Here is a 21,622-nt window from a genome sequence, read left to right on the forward strand (position 1 = left end):
GTGGTAGTACGGCCATAACTCAGGTGGAACTCATCGGTTATTCAGTGAAAACTAGGGCTGTACTCAGGACGTACTCATATCGATAACTCATGCGATACTCGGGTGTTACTCAGGCGCCGCTCAAGCCAATGTATAGGCTCGCCGCCCATGATGACAGCTGCCGCATCAGCATTATGCAATATGCATGCATGATGCTGATACAACAGCCACTACCAGGCAGCTAGTCTATATATTGGGATTGGCCAATATATGTATAACGAATCATTGCCCAAAACCAGCATACATATCTGTATTATACCATGCCCGACCAACGTCTAGTCTTGCACTATTCGCCCCAGCCCTTACAAGAAATATATGTTTGTAGAAACGGTCGCATTGCGCTGTATTTCAATTCTGACACACGCCAAACTGCGTCGGGGGAGGGATCGACTCCACGTCAGCTCAGCTTCACTCTTTTGCCAGCTTCTCGACCTCAGTCTTCGCGGCTACAGGTGGCTGGCGCTCAGCATTGAATGGTGTGTGGAGCACATGGATACACACAAACCACAGCGTGTTTCGCACTTTGTGCGCCGTTTGTTGATTGAGCACAAAGTGCGCCGTCGCCCACAGCAAAAGACTCCCTTCCAAACCATGGATCCCCACAAGACTTCCGTTCGCTCCACGATGAGGCGGCACCGTTCGTTTCCTTCGGACTTGTTATGATGGGGGTGATCCAAATTTTCGTCACCCGTGTACGCCACCACTGACGCCTTCTCCGCCAAGATGCAGAGGAGGCTCAATGGGCCGTTCCCTGAAAACACAATAAAAAAGTCAGATTTTCTTTTGCCAAACGGAAGTTATAGGGCATGCAAGTTGATTGAAATATCAAAAGTTATCAAGTAACTTCAGCTCAAAATTAATGTTAAACCGCGCCGTGCTGGTGCTCTGAGTTTACCGTGATGTACTGGGGGGGGGGGAGGGGTCGTCTTCACGTCCCCTCTTCTAACTCGGCTGTTGGGCCACGTAGCGACACGCAGTAAGCGGCATTCGAAAAAGCAAAAAAGATGTTTAAGGAAATACTTGGGTAATTTTTAAGGTCAAGTCAAGTGCCAGGTCACCAGAGGTCAAGAAAGGCCAAATTTTGCTTATTTCAATATTTTCGAAAAACTGGTGCTTAACTCGGAACCAAAAGAGCTGCCCGCGGAAAAATGCAGTCAAAAGCCCTTTCGACGTTTTTTTTCTGGCGTTTGATCTCAGATTTGACCTCAGGTCAACAATTAAGCCTCCAGAGAACAAAAACTCTAAAAAGCCGTTTTTACGAAAATGTTTTCTGTAATACTTTCCACTCAAGAGTCACGACATTTATTTTGCCGTTAGCATAGTGTTCCTCTCGTCGGGACGAATGAACTATAATTAGACCTTGAAAGGCCATTTTTAAAACTTGACCTCAGGTTGATCTGACCAGGTCATGTTGCATATCAGTCGATCCAAACCGTCAAGCTGAACACATATGAGGTGTTTGATTGCACTAGCAAATATATTTTATACATGCCGTAAGGTTGATACTTGAGACATGGGACAGTATCAAAAACGCTATAAAATGAAATCCGTTCGATATTTTTTTGACATTTTACCTCAAACTGCTGTGAAATCGAGCGGTGAATTCTCTTGGTCAGGAAAGGCCAAATTTTGCTTATTTCAATATTTTCGAAAAACTGGTGCTTAACTCGGAACCAAAAGAGCTGCCCGCGGAAAAATGCAGTCAAAAGCCCTTTCGACGTTTTTTTTTGCTGGCGTTTGATCTCAGATTTGACCTCAGGTCAACAATTAAGACTCCAGAGAACAAAAACTCTAAAAAGCCGTTTTTACGAAAATGTTTTCTGTAATACTTTCCACTTAAAGGGACCCTCCCACCTTCAAAAAAGTTTATGAATTGGCATGAAAGTGATGTCGCTCGGTTCAGAAAGAGCGAAAACGAATATCTACCAAATTTCACCGAAAAATATTCACCGGTTTTCAAGATATTAGACTTTTACTTTTGTTTACTTTTTGGGATCTCCGCTGTTCCTAGCGACTTTATTTAAAAGTGCGGCATTTGTTGCGCGCAACGCAGCATATACCACCGCGTGCTACAAAACGTTTTAGTCAAACATTTAACGGACGTTCGAAAGCCTGATGACGTCATCAGATTCCCGTAATGGTTAAGAGATAGGGACCACGCTGGTCCCACCCTGCAAGTAAAGGGAAGAAATTTCTTGAACACCATAAAGCTGCGGGGGTTGCGACCAGGATAAATGGTGGTTTCTGAGCCTGGCCGCAAACTTGGCTATCTCAACTCAAAACTAATGTTAAGGTGGGAGGGTCCCTTTAAGAGTCACGACATTTATTTTGCCGTTAGCATAGTGTTCCTCTCGTCGGGACGAATGAACTATAATTAGACCTTGAAAGGCCATTTTTAAAACTTGACCTCAGGTTGATCTGACCAGGTCATGTTGCATATCAGTCGATCCAAACCGTCAAGCTGAACACATATGAGGTGTTTTATTGCACTAGCAAATATATTTTATACATGCCGTAAGGTTGATACTTGAGACATGGGACAGTATCAAAAACGCTATAAAATGAAATCCGTTCGATATTTTTTTTTGACATTTTACCTCAAACTGGTGTGAAATCGAGCGGTGAATTCTCTTAGCAAAAATGACAAAAATATCGAACGGTTTCCATGGCACGTTGCGAACGGTGCGATCGTCAGCGACCATTGAAAAAAAAAATTCTGATGTTAAGTCATTTGACGTGACCTGACCTTGAACGACCTGGGTCTAAAATTTCTTCCATATGCAGAAAAAAATGTATGAGCAGGTGTGCCGAAAATGGTGGCGCTGCGCGACGCCGTTCTTAGATATCCGCGAAAAACCTGAGGGGGCGGGGGGGGGGGGGGCGTAAAACGCCACCCAGCACAGCGCGGGTCAAGGTGGGATGGTCACCTTAACAGACGGGTTTTAGTCTCGCAAAACACTTCCATGGGCGTCCAATATTAAAATCAACTTGAAACAATCACATAAAATGTGTTATACTTAACAATAATGGAAATAATTATGTCACGTCCAAACGCGTCTCGCCGCGGTATCTAATAATCTAATATATATATATATATATATATATATATATATATATATATATATATATATATATATATATATATATATATATATAATATTGTATAATCTTAATAATAATCAGTGGATAATAATAATCTTCATCAGTTAATGTACAAATGATACACGCAATTAATGTTTGTATTGATGCATGTATGTATAATATTGAAGCACGTTCACATACTTAATTGCTAGTTACGTTGCTTTTCCTTATTTTATTGTGTAAAAATGAACAGATAATGAAGCACAAACCTTTTGTGCTGAAGCATGCCGCCTGAACTCGGCTTAGCCATGATTTAAGCCGCTGCATCGAGGCCTCGTAGTGGTCAGTGCCGGCTCCGAGCCGGCTGAGCAACCACCACCCGGTCGAACTCGCGCCAGAACTGTAAGAAAGGTTGAAAATGCTCGCTGAAATCGAATAGTGTACGAAAATATGTGTGTAGGCATTAAAAAAAAACAGTCGGAAAAAATAATAACAGTCGGAAAAATAATAAGCACAAACGAGACAAAAAAATCTTAAACGATTCAGCGAGCGGAGTTAAGACCATGGGCTCCACCACCGGGGGGGGGGGGGGGGAGGGTACGGGGGACGTGTCCCCCAATATTTTACATTTTTAACATTGTGCCTATGGGTGCTGCATGGAAAGAATCGACTTCAAACAACCTTCGCCCCCCCCCCAAAAAAAACATCGGGTCGTGACGGAGCTCTTGTTTAAAGAAGTAAAAAGGGTCAAATGAACGTTCTTTTAGGATAAGGACAACATTACCCCACAAACATGTTTTTTAATTTAAAGATAACATAACTCACCTCTTCTTTCTCGAACTATGCCGGGTAGGTATCCCTCAGGTTCTCGATCGATCTTCTCCGCCGTTCACGGTTTGCACCTTGGTTTGCACCGACCTCCTGACGCCGGCGGGGAATGTCTGCTGGTCCATCAGTTCACCTCCCTGTTCTCCGCGGCGCATGCGATTGATAAAAGCTTCATCGACAATCACCGAGTTATTCACAGATAACTTACCCATCCTTCGCTGCACGCCTTCCCCGCTCCTGCACTTTCCTGCACAATTTCACAATAGCCTCAGCCCTCAACAATTCAACGTGAACTACGCGAGTCACCGCGCCACAACGGACTGAAGCGCGCGCCGCGGTTTTCGAACGCAACGGCTATAATACTCATCACGCGAACTCACGCATCACGCAGGAAACTCACCCTGCCGCGCATGCGCGCATCTTCAAGCCGGGGGTACCTCACGCACAACTGCACATGAATTCGCAAGAACTCATGCATTGCGCAGGAAACTAGATTTGCCCAAGCAAAACTCATTTCCGACTCAGTTCGAATTCACGAAACTAAGCACTCAGAACTCACGCATAACGAAGTCACCCTGGTGATGTGAGTTAGATCAGCCAATAAGTGAGCACCACACTGAAAGAAAAAAGTACTCAGGTAAACTGAGTTGTCAATACTCACTAACGTAATACTCACTGTACTCAGTGCAAAACTAAGGTAATACTAAGGCCCTACTAAGGTAATGTTGGTAACAGGGTGAGTTTTTATACTTGAGTTACTAATGCAATACTCACCACAGTAACGACCGTACTCATGCACTATCCACCCTACGAACGTCATTACTCACGTTAGAACTCACCCTACCAACTTCATTACTCACGTTACCAATATCGATACTCATTTGATTTAGCAACCCAACCAACGATGTTACTCAGGCAATGCTCACCGCTCTTACCAACCACCGTACCAACGCATTTCCGAGGCCAGGCATAAATTCGGTTCAGAAATAAACGTGTATTGCAGTGACAGGCCATCCACATCATCCACCAGTCGGTCGTCGGTCTGGCCCATCCTGCCCACCTGGGATCTACCTGGGTCCCTGCGAACCACCCGTTATCAACATCAGGCCATCCACATCATCCACCAATCGGTCGTCGGTCTGGCCCATCCTGCCCACCTGGGATCTACCTTGGTCCCTGCGGCCCACTCGTAATCAACATCAGGCCATCCACATCACCCACCAGTCGGTCGTCATCATTGCTTCTCCAAATCCTGAGCCTGTTCCACCGCCCGCAGGCCGGGTTGCGCATCTTCCACCGGTGTTTGGAATATATACTTCCGAAGGAACCACGATAGGTTTTGGACATTTTTGGTCGAATACATAAAACGATGCCCCCACATCAGGAGGGCATCCGAAGCAGTTTGGCATGCAAAGAATGTATCACAGTTGAATATTCCAAGTATAGCAACAAAAAACTAGTTCATTCTTCAACAAATCAACTCACCCATATCAATATCTTCCTCCTAACAATCCACAAACAGACGCCAATATACAACGCGCGGCGGGCGGCGCAATGGCGGAACTGGCGGGGGAGACGACGCTGCTGTTCGAGCATGCGCACTAGATTGACCAATCAGAGGCCGGAATTTCGTACTAACAGCAGGAGTACTCACCATTAGCCACGATCATGTGCATAAATACTATAGCATCGATGAGTATGCTCATGTTCCTGAGTAACATTTGCACATGATTACCAAAGTGTGTTGGTGAATGCTGCGTATTGCTACTCATGCACACACAATACGTGAGTTTCAACCTGAGTGTTTTCGTTAGTTTGCCTTACTTGAGTAAACTTTTTTTTTCAGTGCACTATCTTATTCACTGAGTTTCTTCATGAGTTATTACTGAGTAATGCCTGGCCTGAGTAAAATTTTTTTTCAGTGCAGATCCTCAGGCCCTCACCTCCTCGCTTCCGGACCACGACAATCGGAGACAACCAGGGCGAAGAGCCACAGGGTACCTTCTCGATGACTCCTTGGGCTTCCAGGGACTCCAGATGGTCACTGACCTCCTGCCTCACAGCGTACGGTAGAGTCCTCAGGTGTGGCGCGCTGGGCACAGCTCCGGGAATCAGACGCACCTTGTGGACGAATCCCTTGATGGCTGGCAGCACCTGATCCTGCTTCACCTGGCAGACGACACTGCCACGGCTCACCGTGACTCCGAGCTGATGCTGGAGATCACGGCCCATGATCGGTACATCACCCACCGCCACGTACAGTTCCGCTGGAACGGAGAGCTGGTCCGGTCCTGTGACGTCAGCTGACATCTTACCCAGCACCTTAATGCCGCTGCCGTTCCACTGGGCGAGCTTACCCGCAGGACGGAGAGGGACGTGACTGAAGAGCTGCCAGTACGTCCTCGCTGGGACGATGCTGACCGCCGAGCCGGTGTCAACCAGCATCCTGACACGCTTCATCTCAATGAAGGCATCATAGTACGGGCACGACACTGTCTGAACGACCGGACATACGTCATCCTTAGCAGACACGGACAAAATCTGCACATTGTCAACAGCACCGGTCTTGTTAGAACGAGGACAACACTTGCTTAAGTGTCCGACAGTGTTACACTTGAAACATTTCAGGTTCCTCGCTCTGCACTCCTTGTCATTTGCCCAGTGACCCGGTCGACCACAGGCACGACACGTACCTGACTTCTTCACAGGAGGCTGACGCTGCGTCTGCTTACGCGCTGAGTCACTGCGGCTCGTGCTGCGCCGCTGCCCAGTATACGCCACCTCCACCGCAGGAGCTGAAGGTGAAGTCGCACCGGCAGATGAGTCGTGCAGTAGAGCTTTTCGCTGCAAGCCCCGGTCGTGGGCCTCGGCCACAGCCTCTAGCTTGGAGAGAGATAGGTCATCAATCATTATCAGCTTGTCACGAAGCTGGTCAGAGCGACAACCCTCGATAAACTGATCACGCAGTATGTCGTCAGTCAGAGCACCATAACTGCAACAGGCCACTGCCTCGCGGAGGTTGGCCAGGAAAATCACACATGACTCATCAGGGCCTTGGGTGCATTTCCGGAATTTCAAGCGAGCAGAACGAACATCAGAATCGCTCTCAAACAGTTTCTTGAAAACAGCTACAGCAGCATCGAACTGAGACACAATTACAGCACCAGCGCCGCCGGCGTCAGTGTCACTTACTCCAGGTTCGATGTTCTCCTGCTTGGTAGCTGAAGCAGCAGCTCGGTAGAGTCGACGTGCCTCCGCTCCGACTGCTGTCAACAGGAACGCTGTCCGACGACCGTCCGTCCAGTCCAACCACCCGCTGGCCTCAGCGAAGACCAGGAAGTCCTCGTACCATTGTCGCCAGCTCCCAGGACGCTGTCCCGGCCGCGACAGGAACTCCGGTGGCGCCGGTGACTGGAACATGTCGTCTTGAATGCAGTCCGCTTATCTCAGCCTCTTGTCGCCACTTGTAGTGTATTGCACTCACACATACATCACTCGCACTCAAGACTGAACAGTGAACATTCAACTCGACTAATGTGCTCCGCGCCCTTGCCGACGGCTCGCCGGCGGGCACCCGACTCCGTCTCCCGGCCGGCCCGGGCGCGGCGCCGCGGCGCGGCCGTCCCGGTTACCTGACCCAGCCGGCTAAAGGTCGGACCGGCTCCGGCCGCCGCTGCCAGCCCACGGCGGGCCCGGGGAGGGGTACTACACTACAGTGGGGTAACACCGCCATGCTCGGCGGTGCTACCCCAAGGGGTGGCAAAATGGATAAAGCCGCAATGATGACTCACTCAGCTCGGAGAAGAGCTTTAGTTAGGCCGCAAACGTCGTCTGTTTTTTAACCTCACGTTCGACTTCACTGGATGTTTCGAAATAAGCGTGAATTTGCCAGGCTTTGTATGCATATTGTCCGCACCAAACAGTCTGATCTGTGACAAACTAACAACCAACTCTTGTGTGTCTTAACCCTCGCATGTGTGCGGCGTTTGCCAGCTTCTAATGTGTAGGGGGGGGGGGGTCGGTTGGACCCCCCCCCCCTTGCCGTTTGGCCCCTGATCGAGCTAGAGCTTCGCGGAAAAAACGAGCGTGTTGCCCGTGACGAGAGGAAGCCGATGATACCCAATTTTAAGGTCCTAGGTCATTGGTTGACCTTCCAGGTCAGGTCAATGACCCAAAGTCGGGAAAATCGGGACCTGTTAGAAAGTCGTAAAGTGTGGCTGCTAAGGGGTTTTTCGGGGTGCTGATCACGAATATCGTGTTAGTTTTGATCACAGATGATGTCTTGAAGCATTTAGACCTGTTCGGGTCAGGTCAGGTCAGGTCAACCAGTAGGCGTCGTGACGGGTATTCGTAGTACGTGTCAACCGCCTCTGACAGCTTCGTAACATGTTACGAAGTCACCAAAACTACTTCGTAAATGTTCAAATGGTTGCTAAATTCGAATTCAGCTCCAAAAACTAGCCTAGAAACATGTAAAACTCGAAAAAGTGACCCGAGGTCACCCGAGGTCACCAAAGGTCAATGACCTGACCTGACCTTCAGGTGACCTTGACACACACGGGAGTAACATCAAATCACATGTTTGAACGTTTGAAACCACGAAAAGCTTGCAAACACGCGGCTAGTGCGAGCCGACATACGCGGAATCGCGATTTCGGCCAAACATGGTCTCGGAAAAGAGGTCACAGGTCAAAGGTCATTTGGGTCAGGGTCATGAAATTTTCAGGGTAGGTGTAAAATTGATCAATGCGAGGGTACTGAAAGTTTCGTCGCGATCTGCCGCTTTTTACGCGAGTTATTCGCGAAAAACAATGGGGGGGGGGGTCCATCCGACCCCCCCCCTACACATGCGAGGGTTAAATGAGTATGAGTTACTATTTCAGACAGCAGTAACGCTACCAAGGGCGGCTGTCAGTTGTCACCGTAAGGCCGATCTGTGGATAACACCACCATCGGTGGCGGTGCTACCCGCACATTTTTGGAGGACGAAAAATGCAGGACTTGTTTTCGACGTCTGTAAAGTAGCGAAATTTTATAATGGAGCGCTGGAAACTTTGCCAACATGTAGGAAAACATTCCTACTTTCACATGAATGCAAAAGAGCTTCGTTTTAACTACGCTTCGCGTTTTAACTTCCTGACGGCGCCGGAGGCGGCGCTGGGACCGTCGCAGTGGAGACAGGCGACGGCGGAGCGGCCGAAGTCGACGTAGGTGGAGACGTCTGGAACGACTCTGCCGGAAATGCCTCTAACGTCGACGTCGAGGACGCCGGAAACATGGAAGGCCCGTACCGCACGCGAGCGGGACGGGCAACGAGGCGCTGGTGGAGATGAGCGCTTCGGGGGGAAGGGAATGTAGTGTAGTACCCCTCCCCGGGCCCGCCGTGGGCTGGCAGCGGCGGCCGGAGCCGGTCCGACCTTTAGCCGGCTGGGTCAGGTAACCGGGACGGCCGCGCCGCGGCGCCGCGCCCGGGCCGGCCGGGAGACGGAGTCGGGTGCCCGCCGGCGAGCCGTCGGCAAGGGCGCGGGGCACATTAGTCGAGTTGAATGTTCACTGTTCAGTCTTGAGTGCGAGTGATGTATGTGTGAGTGCAATACACTACACCCACACACAGTCATGGACCGATAACGTCCCGACGGGAAAACAAGCCGGGACGCGATTCTTCTGTAATTCCTTTCTCAACGAAGAGCACTTCATGCCCTCAAATTTAACGTAAAAATCGAGGTATTTTGACTTGAAATGACCACTTACTTGGTGCTAAACAGACATGTGCTTGGATCCGAGAGCTGGATCTATGATCTCAGTGGATCTCTCGACAAAATAGAGGGGTTGGATCTATGATCCGAGTGGATCTCTCGACAAAATTCAGGGGTTGGATCTATGATCTGAATGGATCTCTCGACAAAATTTAGGGGTCAGATCTATGATCTCTGTGGATCCAGCGGGCTAAAATTTGTGGAGGACCTATGATCTGTATGGATCTCACGACAACATGTAGCCAATGAAACCCTTATCCTACATAATTGTACACCTTACAGTGCAATACAATTGAGAATTATCACTTGTGGACATGGTTATTGGTTAAGACCACTTGTGATCATTAGGTATCATCATTAAATTTGAATTTAAATAAACAACATTTGTACTACATTTAAAATAAACCAAGAACATGCATATTGCTACTTTTTGTGACCAATTGTAACTTTTTCATGACAGCACTGATGACAATCTTATCAACAAGCTACAGCCACTTTAATTCAAAGAACAAACAGTACAGACAGATGCAGTGGCAGCAGGGCACTGCAGATTTTCATTTTGGTCCCATTCTTTCTGCAACGCCAGTAGGGCTAATGCTAAAATGCCAAACTCTATGGGGGGCACTGTACCCTGGTGCCACACCCCCCTCCCTGTTCTGCCGCCTATGGACAGATGTTAGGAAATCAAACCTGGAAGCCAAATAGGTCAGTTTTGTTAAAAATAATCCAGCAATCCACTTCTGCCAGGTATGAAATCCCAATCCAGAATGTTCATATGAGCTATTAGTATGTGCAACACAATTTCGATTTAGTAAGAATAGCAACCAACCTCTAATACTTTCCTAATAAAATTACAAGTTCAAAAATGGCATCAACTTCTTCAGATTACCTACTTTTGGCCACTTTTGGCATCCTGCCAGCTGCCACGTGTGGTGCCATGCTGTGCTTTTGTTATGAGAGAGCCTCCCAAAAAAAGACAAACGAAATTCACAGCTCACGTTTTGGTAATATGGTTTTATTACGTCACTATCGTTTGACCAATGAAAAATCTTAATTTGACCAAGACAGTAATGATTCCAAAAGATTCCCCGTAATAGGCCCTCTAAACTAATGACGTAAGATATTGTTATTCTTTTGAAAAGTGAATAAAATTAAGATGCAAGGCGCACACCGCTCAGGGCCATATAATACCGTTTAAGCTTACGTTTACGTCATTAAATTCAACGCTACAAAGATGATATTAACAAACGATTGTATCGTAAAATCATGTGAGGCAGAAAAAATGAACATTCTTTAAAAAAAAGCTCCAGACTTTTGAATTTCCAGTTTGATTTTTTATTTATCTTCATTATACTCGAAGGTAAAACGCCTAGCTCATTTGTTATTTGAAATGACGTCACGAGTTCAATTTAGATACTGAATAATCATTTTACGGTAAATATCCAAGGCCATTACAATTGATATTTCGCTTCCCAACGCTTCCGCAGGCTGTTGAATATTTTTATACTTTTGTTTATATCTCAGTTTATTTTATCAAATATTTCTTTCAATAGATTGAAATACCTTTACCTAACCAAGCCACGTGTGTCAGTATCATCTTTTATTGTTTATCAATCAATTGTGGTAGCTGGAAACTGGAAAGCCTCATGGTTGTCTAATGCAAGATCAATGAGATTGTCTTATCAATATCATTATGTAGATTCTAACATGAATTGTGATGTGGTAGGTACCTAGTTATGTATTGTTCATTAGTCATTACTTTGACTTACCTCTATGTTAATTGTTAATGCAAACTTTTCTGTTGGTATGTGAACTGTGAACAATCTTCATGTCACTCAATTCTCTCAAGTTGTGACCGTCATGAGCCTCCTTTATTTTGTATTCTGTATAATGTAACTGGATGCCTTTACTAATATGGTCTTTGTATAAGATTGTTTGTTTCTAACCATACTTTGGTATTCATAACTTCTTATGAAAGAAAGTTGTTAACATTTTGAGCACCTATGTATGAGCTATGATCCCAATGGATCTCACGACAAAATTGGGGAGCCAGATCTATGATCCGAGTGGATCTAGCGACAAAATTGAAGGGTCAGATCTATGATCCCAGTAGATCTCTCGACAAAATTGAGGGGTTGGATCTATGATCTGAATGGATCTCGGATCGGGATCCATGGGATCGGATCTCAGATCCATTTTTCCGGATCCAAGCACATGTCTGGTGCTAAAACATGCCAAATGGTTACAACGATGGTTAGTAATTCACAAAATGGGCAATTGCGATCTTAAAATCAAATAAGGATGGCGGTGTTGCCCACGTGGCGGTGCTACCCCCGCTTCCCCTATTAATTATTTCTCATATTAGAGCAACCGTCTCAATACCAGAAGGGGCATTGCCACATGGTATACTCCACAATATTGAATCTCAATGGTATAAATATATGTACATTAACTAAGCGACAGGTTTTATGTTAGAATCAATGGAGATGTCTGGGAACTGTAACTAACTGCACTATTCCAATTGCATAAAAGACGCTTTTTCGGAGTCGGGTCATAAACATCATGCACATCCGTTCCACAACTATGTAGCGTGTCCTAAACGTATTGTTCTTGTTTAATTCACATGTAACGTAATGAATATAAGTCAGCATGGCATTGTCAGCTATTTTAGCTCGGAGCTGGTATAACGGCCGCCTTTTCATCTAACGTTAAAAAACCGTCATCTACGTATATTGCAGCTGTCTACTGTGCCAGCATATAACAGAGCTCATGCCTCTGACACAGAGGAATATATCACCTGACTGACCCGGCTGCCTTTTCGGTTGGGGGACATTTCAGCTGACATTTAGCTGCGTACGTTTAGGGATGCTGGGGATAGTGACCTCAGTTTTAGTTATCGCGGTCACAGCAAATCGCACACGTGTCCTTAAAGCAGGCATCGGTAAAATCCTTTTTGAAAGGATTGCATTCCCAATCCACATTCCTAGTGCCGAAGTGGATTGCATTCCTACCCGCAATCTCCTTTTTTCACTTGGATTGTGATCAAATCCGCAATCCTTTTTTGCAATCCTGTTGTATTATTATGTGCACTAGTGGATCTGGGGGAGGGAGGGGGGCATAGGGCCGTGCCTCGATCCCCAAATCACCCATTTCTAGTACCTAGTCTTGCGAGTAATTCCTATCTAAGGCACAGGTAATTTATGGGAAATATTTTTTGCCTCAAACACCCCCACATTTAAACCTCTACCCAACCAGTGTTTTATATTTTTAAAACTCGCCCTCAAATACGTAATTTTGCCCTTCCTATGTAGTTCATCAGCGTATATTATTTTGAGCGTTTAAATTAAAAGCGTTTAAATTATTTCAAGTTTCGATGTAAAGCCCTTGATAGCAAAGTACATTAAAGGTAGTGTGCCAGCTTTCCTGGACCGTATGGAGTTAATGGCCCAGATAAGGAGAACCGGATTTTTAGAACTTATCCATACCTTCAAAACTCATGGAAACGTCTTAAATTCTTCAAATTTTGAGTACCCCAGTGCGAAATTCGCCCCGACGGGTTGTCGGTCGTACCCCAACCACATTTCACACCACTATGAACAATAAATGCACACACTGAAATCGCTATTACCGATATGCTCATCCAATCAAGTTTCGATAAACCCGTTCATCATCATCTCCTGCGGTTTCGAACACGCCTGTTAGGTGGTGCGGTAGACCGCGCCCAAAGCCAGGGCCCCGGTAACGTGAGGTAGCCGAGTCGGGGCAGCGTGCGCTGACCCAAGCCGGGGCCGCGCGTCCTCCCGGTGTCATGTGATAGCCCGGGGCTGCCCGCGGGGATGCGGTAGACCGCGCCCAAAGCTGCGGCCCCGGCTTGGGTCAGCGCACGCTGCCCCGACTCGGCTACCTCACGTTACCGGGGCCCTGGCTTTGGGCGCGGCTTCTGCTCATACTTTGTGGTGCGGTGGTGGTGCGTCGGGCCGCGCGCTCTGACTTCGGCCAAGAAAAATGCGTCAGCTGATCATTGTCATTTCTGCCACTTGCGTGTGGTGAAATGGGGTCATAACTTAAGAGACGGCTTTTTCATATCAATTATTTTACATAAAATCATATTTCAAACCATAAATAATGTTCGACAGCCAAATAAAAGAAACAATACCAATACAGGCTTACAGTTTAGGCTCGACATTGTGTTGTCTACGATTAGACAGCTGATAACTCATTCCCGTACGTCGTAACTCTATAACACTGAACTCTATAATGCTCTATAATGACCTTTGCTTATTGTCACATGTGCGCCGCATTCGCGATTGTTGCCGACGCCTGTTTGCAGGTCAGCCCACTACAGTTGTTATACATATCGAAAAACCGATAAACTTTGAGGCGAAAAAGGCACTATTCCAGGCCCATTTTTGATTTTCTTTGCGATATTAGGTAAAAACAGAAGCTTCTTATCCTAGGAAAAATAAAATGGGAAATCTTTCAAAGGTGGCACACTACCTTTAAGCCGATGAAGCCGATCTCATAATTTTCAATCGCAACAAACCATTTCAAAGCACTAATCAAACACAATCCGGATTGGATTGCAAAAATTGGAAGTAGGATGCAATCCAATCCGCAATCAAATCCTGTTTTTTTTAATGGATTTCAAATCCAGGTGCAATCCACCAAAAAGGAATGCAATCAGGATTTTGGAATCCTGCAATCACAATCCTACCGATGCCAGCGGCATCGCACGGAGAATAAGTAATACCATTCACCGTCTAATTAACCGACATTAATTCACAAATTGTAGCCAGGGCGATTAAATTCATACACTGCATTGTGTAAAACGGGTAGCACGGCAAGTTGGTCCGATTGAATGAGATCATTTATGGCAACCTATATACCTACCGTGTAATGATATACTGCGTTGTGCAATAGCGTCTTTGAAACATTCGCCCAACGATTTTCGGTAGGTAAAATCTCAAGAAGCATACCAGGAAGCTCAATTAATATGCGCGCCTTATGATAAAATATTACCACGTTTTCCAACTGATCACTTGTTTACTTTAATTTAGACCTCCAAATCAGAACAACAACATGCTGCCCTGCCCCACGCGGTCAAACTTGGGTCAAATATGCATCTCGTATGTTCACGCAATAGCGTCGCACCCCACGGTGTCGCAGTTGCGCGTGAGCCCGCCCGCACCCTCACACGTTGTTCCCGTGTGTCCCTGTGCAGCAACCTGTATTGATTGGTGCCGTGGGGAGGCTCTGATCCGACTGAGCCCCGGGATTATCCCGGCTCCGGGAAGTGTTAGTTTTCCGCTGGTTTTCCGCCGGTGCAGCTAATAGCCGCCGTCTTGGCACACACGCGCGGCGCGCACCAGATCTGCCGCCTAATGATCGACTCATTAAGGACTGCAATAATGCACACGTTTCAGCAGCGCCTCTGAGCCTGAGGCGAATGAGTCAGGTGAGCTGCAGCGAGGGAGCTCACTGGAAGTTCACTGGAAATTTCCGCGGAATGTCGCTGGAAGTTTTGAGATAGAGCCCGAGGTCAGTGACCGTGATCGTGAGAGTCGCAGGAAATTTTGTCACAAGAGCAAGCGACAAATGGCACATTCATTTGTTTTGATGCTCATTTTGCTTTTTATATCTTCTTTTTAACTAGAAAAAGACTGACTTAAAATAATGTCCGAAGCGACATATCGTGGTCAGCCATCAGATCGCCACAACAAATTATAATATAAAGGACGTCATCGTCTCGATCTGATGCGCCACATGTGCGGCCGTAAGCGATGTTCATTGCATACCCATTACCTATATCAGTTATCAACACGCATAAAGCAGCATCATGTCCTTATCACCCAGTACCTAACTACAGAGAACTGGTGGCGCAGAGCGGAAGCTACGCCAACTTTACGACAGCCGCCAATGACCGTTGTTATTGAGTTGCGAGCTTGGCTCACCTGAAACATTCGTTTGCTGATACCGATAGTTGTAATTGAGTTCGTAGCGCCTGCCTCCGTCAGCTACCACCGAACTTTGTTATTGAGCTGGGAGCGGCGCCAGCCTTCGTTAACTAGGTACTAATGCTATGTAGTTGTTATCAAACTGGCAGCTGGGCTCACCTGTTCTCCGTCCAGCGCAATGGTCATGGTGGCAGAGCGCTGAAAACTGCCCGAGTTTAGACGGTGCTCTGGGCTCTGGCACGGTTCAGGCACTCAGCCAGTTATTGAGCTGGTCTCACCTGCTCTCCGTCCAGCGCAATGGTCATGGTGGCAGAGCGCCCAAAGCTACCCCCGAGTTTAAACGATGCTCTGACACGATTCAGGCACTCAGCCAGTTGTTATTGAGCTAGGCTCACCTGTTCTCCGTCCAGCGCGATGGTCATGGTGGCAGAGCGCTGAAAGCTGCCCGAGTTTAGACGGTGCTCCGGAGTGCGGGCCATCTCAAACCGGGGCGGCTCGTGAACGGCTGAAAAAGAAAAAGAAGCTGTAAACACGAGAAAATAGGCGCTATAATGACATCACACTTTACATAACATGCTCAAATTACCTATTTCAGCTGATTTTAAACATCTTCATCGATCATGATGCACGCATATTCAGATCATTCTACCTAATGTGATGTCAAATTTCGTATTAGCCTTTGTACCAAGCAATCCGGCTCCCTTACTCATCAAGCGGTGGGTACCCACCTATATCCCACGAGCAAAGTTCGGCCAACATTCCAAATGGGTTACGCGTCATGCTATTTCAGTTTTCATTGGACACTGGGCAATGTAAAACGTGTTATAACCGTACCTGGAATGTGAGCCGATTTAATATCCACATCCCAATCGTCTGACTTGTTTCTGGTCATCGTGTCGAATCACTCGTGCTCGTTCCGTCCCGGTCAGATCACCAATCACCTCACAATCAGCCCCACACCGCACAATCACTCGCGGCGCCCGCGCCACCACCGTCGGACGCGACGCTCTCCCCTCCACAGACCGAGGACGACTGGGGAACCGCGCGCCGGCCGGCACTATCGCCCCGTCGCCGCCGCCACCGCCGCGACCGGTTGGAGCGCCACCGTCAGTGTAGGGGTGAGCAATGAGTCACACGGGGTTTTGCGAGCGATTGTATGGTGGCCGAACCAGGCGTAGTTAGGGGAGAAGTGTGTCAGCTTGGCCTGGTAGCGCTTGTGTGCGAGGTTTGCCCTCGTTCGTATAGGGAAGGGGGAGGGGTTCGGATAGACCCTCCCCGGTTTTCACGAATAACTCGCGTGAAAAAGCGGCGGAGCGCCATGGAGCTGAGCATCCTTGAATCATCTTTTTTTCTTTATTACCCAAACTGTTTGTAGAATGAAACGTGTCAATTAGTTTTTTTCATGATTTATTAAGCTGTCGTTTACTTTGGTCACTACATATGTAACGATTCCCAAAAGGGATTCACTGGCATGCACATTAAACAAGCAACTACACCAAATAAGCATGAGCTCCGCCAGTACCATTGCTCGGTCTGGTAGTGAGGTGCAGAATAGCCACACTTGCGGAGCAATCTCCTCACCCTCAAAGCGTGCCCACATATACAAGGACGGCAACAATTATGTGATCGTCTTCACCAATCTTTCTCCGGAATGCATGATACAATCGATACCGCCAGATTCGCGGATTTATCATAGCATCGAGTATTTCTGCTATTCGACTACAGTTGATCCCTGACCAATCTAATGTGTAACTCGTCGCAAAAACACTCGCATATATGTAATATCAACGGTAAATAAGATAATAATAAATATAAGGCACATCTATCACAAATCCCTTGAAAGACACAGCCAACGAAAAAGTGCACTCAGTGAGGTCAAATGCTTGCTTGCTTGCGGTGCATCCTATTGCTTGCAATCGGACCAGTCAGCGATATCGGTCGCAACAATGACGACGCCGGCAGACTGGGATCAAAAGCTACACAGAACACACGGCAAAGGACGGCTACGGGCTGACTAGTGTCCGTAGCTGCTCAAGGCGGCTGTGGAGCCAGAAGCTACCAAAAGGGCGCCCCGCGCCGACTGCGGTGAGAGGCTGCCTACCTAATGGTTGCAGATGGCAGCTCCAAACCGAGACTACGAGGAGCAACAGCACGGTAGAGCTCCGTGCTATTATAGCTGTCGGTACCTGCAGGACGGCTCTGGGCTATACCTGCCATCAGCTGCGGAGAACCACGGCTCCGGACTATAGCTGTGACTGTGAGCAGTTGCTGAGGACGGCTCCGGGTGTGAGATCAGGCGCGGGAGGTGCCGCCACCCGCCGTGTCCGCGTGTCAGTGCTCCGGTTCCGGTGTCGGCTCGTCCCGCCCCGTGAGGAAGCGGTACCAGTTGACCAGGAGGCCGGCGGGCGGGCCGGGCGGCGTCAGTTGCCGCCGCCGCTCGCAGCCAGTCTGGCCCAGGGAGATGAGCAGGCACTGGTGGGCCAGGACGGCGGAGCAGAGCACGGCGCAGACCAGCGCGTACAGAGCACCGAATAGGGCCGCCGCGCCGCTGCCGGCACGACACGCGACGGGGTTAGGGTCAGCCGAAACAGCACACAGGGGAGGGGGTCAGGCAACCGGCGCCGGCAGGGTTTAGCACGGGCAGTCGTCACAGAAATAGTCACGGCTAAGTCATGTCATGTCCGATATCGACTGCTGCCCCGGAGCACCAGTCATATGTGGTAGGCTTAATCGATAGAAATTAACACTTCAAACGACGTAATACATCTAAGCTTGCATTCTTTTATGACCTGTCACTTACCAGCATTGCTTGATGTAGTGCTGACTCCATACGCATTTACAGTGCACGCCCCATACGTATCGGTGGCAGCCACTGCACCACTTATAAGTCATAACCGTCGGTATTGCGCCGACGCACCGTAGCAGTCCACATAGCACCAATACTGTCAGTGGAACCTGAAGCGACCGTTGCAATAAATTGTGTAATGTACCGACCTGGCGTGTACCGGTGCGGTTGTCTTTGTCATAGCATGCCCATATGAAACTACACCCCCGCTCCCCCGGTGCTTTGCTATGTCCCATATCAACTGAACGATGTCCGTCCTTAATGCCCCGATATCTGCCCTAAAACTCCGGTGTATGTCGATGCTTTTCCTTCATGCTCTGTATCCGTGATGTCACGTTTTGTGGCATGTGAGCCTCGTAGCGTACGCCCTTGCTGTCTCGATCCCTTCTGTCTCCGCGCCCTTCGCTGTGCCTGTGGCCGATGTCTCGTGTTCTCTGGCATACCGCGGGCGACGGTCGCTTAGTGGAGGAGCTGTGGAGCTGTGTGTACTGTGGAGGTGTGGCAGATATGGAGGAGTGGACGATCACTTACGCAGTGGACTCGGGCCGACAGGTGAGCACCAGCCAGGGCGTCAACGGACCGGGGCAAACGCAGGCCACCGTCAGCCACGCCGCCTGTGCCATCGCCAGCGCCACGCTCGCCAGGCCGAACACGAACGGACGCTGGTTGGCTCCTCCCACACAGCAGTCCAGCCTGCGACACGGACACCGAGACAGGGCGACGTGAACGAACGTATAGCTGATACCCGCCCTTCTGACATTGTTGGTGGAACCATGCTACCCTTCACATTCAGCCTATGAGCCTTGCTACGTCGTATTGTTATTTGCAGCGTTTTGTTATACACCAGCCAACTAATCAGTGAATCAAAGGAACCATATCTACATGGCTACGCCAAATAAAAACATCACAAGCAGTACAATGCATCCTCCTGAATCCTCCACTGGTAACACCCCGGTATGCCGGCCCGGGGAGTGGCCCCCTCCGCTCACCAGGCGCAGTGGTGGTCGCGCAGCAGGACGCAGCGCTCGCACTGCACGCAGTGGAAGGCGCGGGCGGGGCGGGCCGCCTCGCACAGCTCGCAGAAGGTGTCGGCGGCATCGGCGACCGACGACGGCTGGCAGAACCCGCGCCGAGATCGGACCCGGTACCTGAGGACAGCGCGAGCGGTCGGTGGGGGTGAGGCTGGTAGAGAGATAAACTTCTAGTTGGGAAAAAATATGAAACAATCTTTTGAGAGGGTCTAAAGGGCATAACGAAATTATCAGCATATAAATTTTTCACTGCAGTCTGCATCCTTTCATACTGCTCCCTTTCTGGCCATATGCCATAGGAAATTCAATGAACGTGTACCTAGGTCCAAAAAATCATTGAAAAGGTTGCAATGATAGAGGAGTCAATATTGACAAAATAATTAACTACTCACCAGCTCAAAAGAGCAGCTGCAAGCAGAGCGGCAAATATAAGGTGTTCATAGAAGGATATCAGTAGCATAGGAACCACATAGAATTCAAAAATATAGAATAATGTGAAAAATGAGGAGCATGTCCAAATGTAATAAAAGAGACTTTTCGGTTGATGTCTCAGCACCACCCTTGATATCAGCAGGATGAGAGGAATGATTGCAAGACTGCACATCATTGTGGCCATGCTGAGTGAGGCAAACAGCATCAGCAGGGGGACAGTTGCTGCTGGGATAAGGACTTCCCAGGGGCACTGTCTGGCACCCCCAAACCAGGGGATCCTAAGTCGGTCCGTCATGGTGGACCAGATTTTGGAGTAGCTGGACTCAGGAACTGCAACTCCCTTCAGCCATCTGAAACAGAGGTGGGTGCTAATTAGAGCAACTCATGTTATATGATAGTGTATGTATGCAATATGCATATCACTACAGTGTAGAGTGTAGTGAGTAATACAGTGTACTCGTAGTTAGTAGTATCAACACAGCACACCTACACAGCACACAATGAATTCCAATTTATGAATAAGATAATGTGGATCCTTACCTGTCTACTGTGTCATCTATGGCCTCACAGTCACAGCATAATGCCAATAGGTGAGATCTTTCACCATCTATGTTGATGTATTCACAACAGCAAAGAGGATCTTGATCTGAAGTCATCTTGATCTTGTCCCCATTTTTTGCCATGATGAAAAGTAAGACTACAGGTCCAGATACCAAGACAATTTATCAGAATGTTCTGCTGCAAAAAAGGTAAGCCTTGTAATCTGATATATGGTTCAGCCTTTTAAGACCTTATATCACAGCAATGAAAAAATAACTGCAGAGTGAAGAAAACAGGCCGGTCTCTATCTATTCTGTGGTTCACCTACTCTTTCAAGCTAGATGGTATGGTTACTGACAAATGGGCCATCGAATCACACATTTTTACTATTAATAAATCACACTAGAATGGCCTTCGTAGTGGGTGGTGATGATGGTGTTATCTGAAAACAGGGCGCAGGGGGGCATTTTTAGTCACGAATATTGGGATATGCTCCACCTTAGTGCCGATAACAGGCTAATTGTCACGTGATACAGTCAAGCAAATTTCAAGATCAAGATTATTGATCGAATCACCCCAGGCGTTTTCAGATTCCACCATGATGACTAATACAAATTTGAAATGAAATTGACCTGTTTTACTCTCGACTTCTCCAAAGCAGCAGGTAGGTCAAGATAGGATCCTAGATGAGGTAGGAATGGGCCGTAGGATCCTTGGGTTTCAATAGCCTTGGGTTATCTATTGGGTAGGATATGCATGGAGCGACTGTAGCCTTAATTGCTGCAAAATTTACAAATCAACCGAAAGATTATTACCATTTCATGTCAGGACAGTATTGAATAACATTAAAATAAAATCACATAAATTACGATAGCACACAAGGCATAGCACATATACAAAGCAAATGTCAAACCAAACAAACAACAATTTTTTCATCGATGAAGGATTTTGTGAAATTCACTATCTAAAAATGATGTCACTAGTTGTGACTCATTTAATATGCATTTAATCAATTTTTTGTATTTTATTTACATAAATAGTATTTTTGTGGTAAGTAACAGAAGTGACTTTTCTGTTTTCTTTTTAATGTAGTCGTATCATAATTATTTTATCAAC

The 21,622-nt window shown here is 47.5% G+C and overlaps 2 protein-coding genes and 1 long non-coding RNA gene across 6 annotated transcripts in view; all 3 read right to left on the minus strand.

Annotated features, from left to right (window-relative positions):
* LOC122382415 overlaps positions 1 to 16,705 on the minus strand; it is a 47,186-nt gene extending 30,481 nt beyond the window's left edge. The window contains exons 1-2 of one of the 2 annotated variants that reach the window (XR_006256678.1): positions 16,493 to 16,692; positions 16,054 to 16,163 (exon numbers count right to left, since the gene is read on the minus strand). Coding sequence is in view for 1 of the 2 variants with exons in the window: in XM_043367696.1 (XP_043223631.1) it covers positions 16,054 to 16,163; positions 16,493 to 16,550 (168 nt within the window). In the remaining variant the exon portion in view is untranslated. Of the gene's footprint in view, positions 1 to 16,053; positions 16,164 to 16,492 lie in introns of both variants that reach the window. The other variant, XM_043367696.1, reaches the window with a different exon arrangement.
* Positions 358 to 5,536, minus strand: LOC122382416. Its single transcript, XR_006256679.1, has 3 exons — positions 3,946 to 5,536; positions 3,390 to 3,520; positions 358 to 790 (listed from the first exon to the last, which is right to left on the minus strand). It is a non-coding gene; the product is annotated as an uncharacterized LOC122382416 (long non-coding RNA).
* Positions 16,706 to 16,968: 263 nt separating the features above from the next.
* On the minus strand, positions 16,969 to 21,406 carry LOC122382436 (palmitoyltransferase ZDHHC23-B-like). Of its 3 annotated transcripts, none has more exons than XM_043367739.1 (6): positions 21,322 to 21,406; positions 20,507 to 20,701; positions 19,927 to 20,316; positions 19,493 to 19,651; positions 19,035 to 19,196; positions 16,969 to 18,206 (listed from the first exon to the last, which is right to left on the minus strand). In XM_043367739.1, the coding sequence occupies exons 2-6, from the start codon at positions 20,647 to 20,649 to the stop codon at positions 17,990 to 17,992; spliced, it is 1,071 nt and encodes a 356-aa protein (XP_043223674.1). In that variant the 5' UTR covers positions 20,650 to 20,701; positions 21,322 to 21,406; the 3' UTR covers positions 16,969 to 17,989. The 3 variants fall into 3 exon arrangements, with proteins under 3 accessions (XP_043223674.1, XP_043223673.1, XP_043223671.1); XM_043367738.1 differs by having other exon boundaries at positions 20,507 to 20,704; positions 21,322 to 21,396; XM_043367736.1 differs by lacking the exon at positions 21,322 to 21,406 and adding an exon at positions 21,139 to 21,209.
* Positions 21,407 to 21,622: the final 216 nt, after the last annotated feature.

Source organism: Amphibalanus amphitrite, unplaced genomic scaffold (genome assembly GCF_019059575.1).
Source record: "Amphibalanus amphitrite isolate SeventyFive unplaced genomic scaffold, NRLGWU_Aamphi_draft 000139F_arrow, whole genome shotgun sequence".
Lineage (NCBI taxonomy): Eukaryota > Metazoa > Arthropoda > Thecostraca > Balanomorpha > Balanidae > Amphibalanus > Amphibalanus amphitrite.

Bases quoted from the DNA above. Each gene is read 5' to 3' on its own strand.
- LOC122382436 (XM_043367739.1), bottom strand. From the start codon at position 20,649: ATGGCAAAAAATGGGGACAAGATCAAGATGACTTCAGATCAAGATCCT. The intron at 20,317-20,506 runs GTAAGGATCCAC...CCTCTGTTTCAG, and splicing joins ATAGATGACACAGTAGACAG to ATGGCTGAAGGGAGTTGCAG. The intron at 19,197-19,492 runs GTGAGCGGAGGG...TCCGTGTCGCAG, and splicing joins CGCGACCACCACTGCGCCTG to GCTGGACTGCTGTGTGGGAG.